At 39.4% G+C, this 6,112-nt stretch overlaps 1 protein-coding gene across 1 annotated transcript; it reads left to right on the top strand.

The window, feature by feature from the left end:
• The first annotated feature begins 4,081 nt into the window (after positions 1 to 4,081).
• On the top strand, positions 4,082 to 5,808 carry LOC106617052 (E3 ubiquitin-protein ligase RNF12-B). The gene is made up of 6 exons (XM_014234027.3): positions 4,082 to 4,236; positions 4,299 to 5,092; positions 5,269 to 5,400; positions 5,465 to 5,503; positions 5,565 to 5,597; positions 5,664 to 5,808. The coding sequence occupies exons 1-6, from the start codon at positions 4,216 to 4,218 to the stop codon at positions 5,758 to 5,760; spliced, it is 1,116 nt and encodes a 371-aa protein (XP_014089502.2). The 5' UTR covers positions 4,082 to 4,215; the 3' UTR covers positions 5,761 to 5,808.
• Positions 5,809 to 6,112: the final 304 nt, after the last annotated feature.

Raw genomic sequence — 6,112 nt, 5'->3', positions numbered from 1 at the left:
ACTAAGACATTACCACCTGCATATGTCACTCAACGGTTCAACAACAGCCGAAAATGGTGTGTCTAGCCTCCTTTCTGTCGCTAAGATTTGGTGTCAATTGCCACCAGCCCACTTACATACGCGACGTCCGCAAACCCGCGGCTCGCTGGCTGGTCACTGGTTGATGGGCTCTGCGCCGAATATGGCGAAACGTTTCAATTTACGCGCTAAGCGCGTAACCGTTTTTGGCAATCATCAGATCGTCAGTTCAAGTGTGAAACGTCGGAGCGGCACAGTCATCGTCAGCGCCGATTTCACGCATTTATCGTGACAATCGCTACGGGTGCGACGCCGTAAAATTGCCTGCTGGGGCAAGGCGATTGCGGAGCGCCCATGGATTTGCTGCCTATTTTCCACCATTTTTTTGTTGCAGCTCGCTTGGTTTTTGTGTCGCCTGTATACCAAACGGACACGTGAAAGTATTGTTGACAGATTACCCAGAGGGTTAAGTGTCGCAGGCATTCATCCAGACACAGCTGGACACACGCTGTGGTGCTGTGATATATTACAATGGGGTTTAAGAATTCAGATGCGGCAGGTGAACAAATTCAAGAGTTTTAATTAGTAAAAAGCTGTGATTGGAATTTTATTTCAGAGGAGGAGGTTCTGACATCTTGTTTTCGAATTGGTATCTGATTTTGGAGTATTGTTTGCGGCAGTAGTTCTGCAAATGTTTAACCAGCCGTGGGTGACAATGGAACCAAAGAGCTTATGTATATGCTATGTCCTTCAGCAGGAAGGCAACAAGCGTGTCTAAGTGCTATTTATATTTAAGTCCCGCTTCGATTTTATTTCATGATTCTCAGTATAACTAATTAAGCTACTGCATAGCTTCTATCGCGGGCTTTGAGCGTGGGAACTGAATCAAGAAATTCCGTAACGGAAATAAACCATGCGATCACAATGCATGCAAAAAATGTTTGCATAGTTGTAAGCGTATTTTCGCATATCTCAAGCGGAACAAATCAATTGAAGAGACAGCAGAGTGATTCAAAAATAATATTTACGATACACTTTTTTAATAGCAAATAAAAATATAGAATTTGATAAAAATTTAATTAATAAAAAATATATTATTCAATATTCGGAGTCATAATATTCGTAACATTATTATTATTTTGGTAAATATCTGCCCCACCTGCTGTCAATTCTGGGTCAATTTTCTTTTCGTTGATCATGTTTTGATAATTTTAATGTCAAAGATGCACACGCTCTGGAGGACTAATTGTGGAAAAAATCAATAAAACAAGAAAAAACGTTAACTTCGGCAGACGCATTTCTTATAGAAATAAAAGGGTATAAAAATATCTTCATCTTGATTTTATTCGGTCAGTTTGAATAGCAGGCATATGCTATAGTCATAATCGATAATCACCTGTGCCAAATTTCGTTAAGATATCTTGTCCAATAAAAAAGTTTTCCATTCAACGACTTGATTTCGATCGATCAGTTTGTATGGTTGCTATATCCTGTAGTAATCCGATATCAACGGTTCCGATAAATGACTAGCTTCTGACTTCCGACTGATTCGCGTAAACCATATACAGATAGACAAACATGAGTAAAACAAATCAGCTCGACATTTACTTCTAGGTGTTACAAACTTTGTGGCAAACATAAAATAACATATGATGTCTCTGTTAAGATTAACCGGTGAGTAGCTTTTGGTAAGGTGTGTTGTTTCGGAGAAATTACACGCCAAAATTTCAATTTATTCCCTTCAAATAAATATTAGAGGACATTAAAGGTCTACAAGATAACCTGTTACGAAAGTTCTACAAATCGGTTCCCTTTATATCCAAAGAGTCCACCTGTGATGTTTTGACTAGTAAAAAATATCTTTAGAATCCTTAATAAAATTGTAGTGACAGGTACAAAGGGATATACAAATAATGATTAATTGGTGTAATTTGATATGGGAGAGATGCAAGCTAATACGTGGGGTGATCTTTCACCAAACAAACAAAGGGTTGTTGTTGATTGTTCTATGTTATTACAAAAAGAGCAAAGTTTTACATTAACCAAGGTTCGCAGAAGGGCACAGTTTAGACTCTTTGGTACCCCTGCTAAAAATTACTCTATATAACTTTACTTGTCATTCCTCAATCCGTACAATAACATGTAACGAAAGCTATCTTATGGAGCGATATACTAGTATATGGTATATTATACATATGGTATATACACACTTAGAGGATGTTTTTTTTTTTCTAGGAGTGTTTAGTTATGCAACGCACCTTTTGCATTTCTATTTGATTTTAAGGAGCTGCTCAAAATATAACACATGTCAGATATACCGAACTATCTTTAAACATTTGGGATTTTCAGTTTTCGGTATGAACGCGTATGTCCGGTAGTTACGTTTACTCCAAAGAGCCGCGCATGGTGTGTGTCTATAAAGCCACTAAATCGAAGCTTGACAAATTCGTATGACAGAGGTGTTTTAATTTTATTAATATTTTGACATTTCCAAATGTCAATCTTATATGTATGTATGTATCGTTACACCAACTGAGCTGCGAATAACTCGTCAATATCGATGTAGAAACAACTATGCAACTGCGTCCCCATTACGGCCCTAGGAAGTAACCGACCGTGGCCATATGTGAAAACTTCGTGGGTTGCTGCCAATGCTCTTTGCACTAGTTCGATTAGTCGTTACTCATTTGATGGAATTTAGTTAGTGTACATTAGGGTGTCCCCAGTTTTAAAATTGTGCTGAGAAAAGTTTTTATATAATATGTCCAAAGTAAGTAAAAGAACCCTCCTCGAGAGTGCCGATTGGTAATAGATACTACATAATTACGACTGTGGCAGTAACTGACTGGAAACACTTCACCCCTCTAGCATTAGCAAGTATCTAGATTAGGTGTAGCTTTATAGTTGGGCGTGCGTGGGTTTACCATGGTAAATATGGGGAACAAAACAAAGCTGGAACAAGGTGTTATGCGACACGTGCCGAGGATCAGCCTGGCTAGGGGGCCAAAAATAGCCTTTCTCGAACGGAGCTTACGGATATCTGGTGCTGACCTACTTTCTCCTAAACTCGTGTTGTACTGCCTACTAGTTCATAAAGGTTCAGCCGGATCCGTATTATCATTGTGGTGCTGAATACGGATGACACTGAAGGAAAAGATCCTAAAACCCAATGGAAGTGTGTACAAACTGCGCTGATAAACGTGGTGTTAGAAGTGTTATTAAGCTCTTCGATAGAAGAATCGTTCTCCTATCACTATCTGAAACTGTCAAATACATAATTGGACTATGACTATGTTCATATTTTGTTAGGGGATAAATTACATACATATATATTATATATATTCAAATATTTGAAAAGAGTGATATCGTTCGTAGTAAAGAGTGGTGGGGTTATTAGTAGGAGAGCAACTTCTACTAGTTAAAATATTCCACCCTAATATAATATTTATACATATAAAGCCAGAGTTACATGATCAACATGGTTGGGTATGCTACATAACATAACACAACATATGCACATAAATGTCTTTAAGCCTCGACTAATAACAAAATCCGGATAGGCTCTTTTTGGTCAAGTCGTCTAAGAGCCATGACATATATAATTTCAGTAGTTTTGTATTTTTTTCTCTATTTATCGCCCAAACCTCTGGTTAATACCACAAAATCCTCTTTGGCCTAATTTATCAAACAACAAACCGTTATTTGAAACATAAACGAAACAAAAACAAGCACATCTACTATCCGCCCCGCACGCGTACGGCGATGGAGCTAATGAAAACCATGAAATACCGTTAGATGGTCAAACAAAAGTGTAACAAGGCCATATTTGTGCATACAAGTTGGATGCGTGAAGCGATGCACATTGCTTCCTAGTGCGTTAGGATAAGGAAGCGGCCGAATGTTTTTGGTCTTCGGCATCTGTGGTTACACCAAATTGTTAAACATTGTATTAAGATCGACAGCAATGGGATTAATCACTTTGAGTTTTGAATGAATTGAGTTGGTGGTTGGTATAAAAATAAATCACTTCGGTATTTGTGGCACATTCAACAGCGTTGCTTGGACAAGTGAAATTCATTGAAGGATTAATTGGAGACAGATAAAAGTGACTGCTAATTTTTAAACTAAATAACAGTGGTCTACAATTTACAGTTCAAAAGTTTGTGAGCGTGTTTTTATTGGTAAACATTTCTGAAAATGCGGTTAGCAACATTTTTAGTGAGTTCAAATGAAAGTTCTTATAGCATTTCTATTTTTATTAACATCTAACGGTTTTTTAGAGCATCTTCTCTCTGCTCTGCTTCTGGGCCAATGGCTCGGCTGGGCAGTTTCTGTTCGAAACCCCAAAGCACTTAACACATTTGCAACCAACGCAGTATGCACCGCAGTACACAACGCACCAGCAGGAACCACAAAATCATATACAACCACGTTCATCTTATGGCTTACCAGCATCACATATGATGCGCTCCCAACGTTCTCTGTACGGTGGCTGGGGGCCTGTAAGTGTTGGTCCTGTTAGCTATGGCAGCGTCGGTCCAGTTAGCTCTCTTGGCACTATTGGCATAACGAAAGAAGAGCTGATAGCACTGCTCGAAGCGTGGAAGGAGGTTGAAAACCCAGCACCAGAGCCTGCACCCGAGCCAGAGCCAGAACCCGAACCAGAGCCTGAACCAGAGCCAGAACCTGAGCCGGAACCTGAACCAGAGCCAGAGCCTGAACCAGAGGAGCCAGCACCTGCACCACCAGCTGGTGCTAAACCGCCACCACCCGGTGTACCACTAACTGTTTCTCTGCCAGCTTTCGTACCCATACAATTGTCTGCTATGTATACAGCTCCAGCACCACCGGCACCACCAGCTGAGGTTGAAGCAGAGCCCGAACCCGAGCCAGAACCAGAACCAGAGCCAGAACCTGAGCCAGAACCAGAGCCCGAGCCTGAACCTGAAGAGGAACCCGAACCTGTACCCGCACCAGTTTACGGCGGCTATGGTCTTGGCCATCACCGCTTTTCTTATCTTTCACGTACACCGTTCAGGCGTACAAAGCCGTTCGCAAAAAATCCTTTTATTCGGTAAGTTCGTTGCCGTGAAACCTGCATACACCTGTTTTGGAATCATAATCCTCAAGTTTATTTTAAACTAAAATTATTGTATTTTCTAGTACGAATAAAGGTATTAAGCTCAGCTACGTTAGGCTGTCTTTTCACTCTTGGTATTAATTTTTGTAATTTGTTAATTATTTTCGCAGAACTTCAACAAAATCAGGAGCACGAAAATCTAAGAACAGCGCTAGAAAGAGTACTAAAGCAAAATCAAAAGCCTTGGCAAAGCCAAGAAACACTAAATTCCCAGCTATTCGCTTCCCTGTTTCAAATGCGAAGTAAGGCAAAACAGTTTTTATTCATAATATCTCTTATCTCCTCCATAATTTCACTTAATTGCAGACAATTCGCCTCCAACAATTTCATAGCGTCCAAGCCAAGGTAAAACATACAACTATTTATGAAAACTTCTAAAAACTTACGCTTTACTTCTTTCTCGTAGAAACTTGAGACTACCACATCGCGTGAGACCAAGGTTGTAGCACACTAATAAGTAACGGTTATTATAAAAGACTTTCTAATTATTTTTTAACTTTAACAGAAGCTTCACGGCCCTGCCACCACCACCATTTCTGGCCGACCCCCCAGCTCCATTGAAATTAGTGCCATCCTCTGAATTGTTAAGTCATTGGGCTTAGACCTGTACTGGATCCTAAATGCTAATACATCAGATAGACTATTTTCATAAAATATTCCTTATTCAACTTCATAAATAAAATATATGTATACGAAAAAATACACTATTTTCATTAATTGTCTCGGATACAAAAGAGAGAAACTTTGGTAGGCTTAAATTAGTGGATGTCTATAAGAAATTATCCCTAATCTGTAGATTCTTTATTTATCTACCTTTTCTTCATAGAGCTATCCGTGAACTCAAGCAAATAATATTTAAAATGAGAGACCGGTTAGAAAATTTTAGAAGGATTTCTGATCCAGATAGGCAACTTCTATCTCGCCGAGCCTTAACACTTAAGCTTTAGAGGGCTT

Source organism: Bactrocera oleae, chromosome 2 (assembly GCF_042242935.1).
Source record: "Bactrocera oleae isolate idBacOlea1 chromosome 2, idBacOlea1, whole genome shotgun sequence".
In the NCBI taxonomy this organism is placed as follows: domain Eukaryota; kingdom Metazoa; phylum Arthropoda; class Insecta; order Diptera; family Tephritidae; genus Bactrocera; species Bactrocera oleae.
This window is presented reverse-complemented; position numbering and strand designations above follow the sequence as displayed.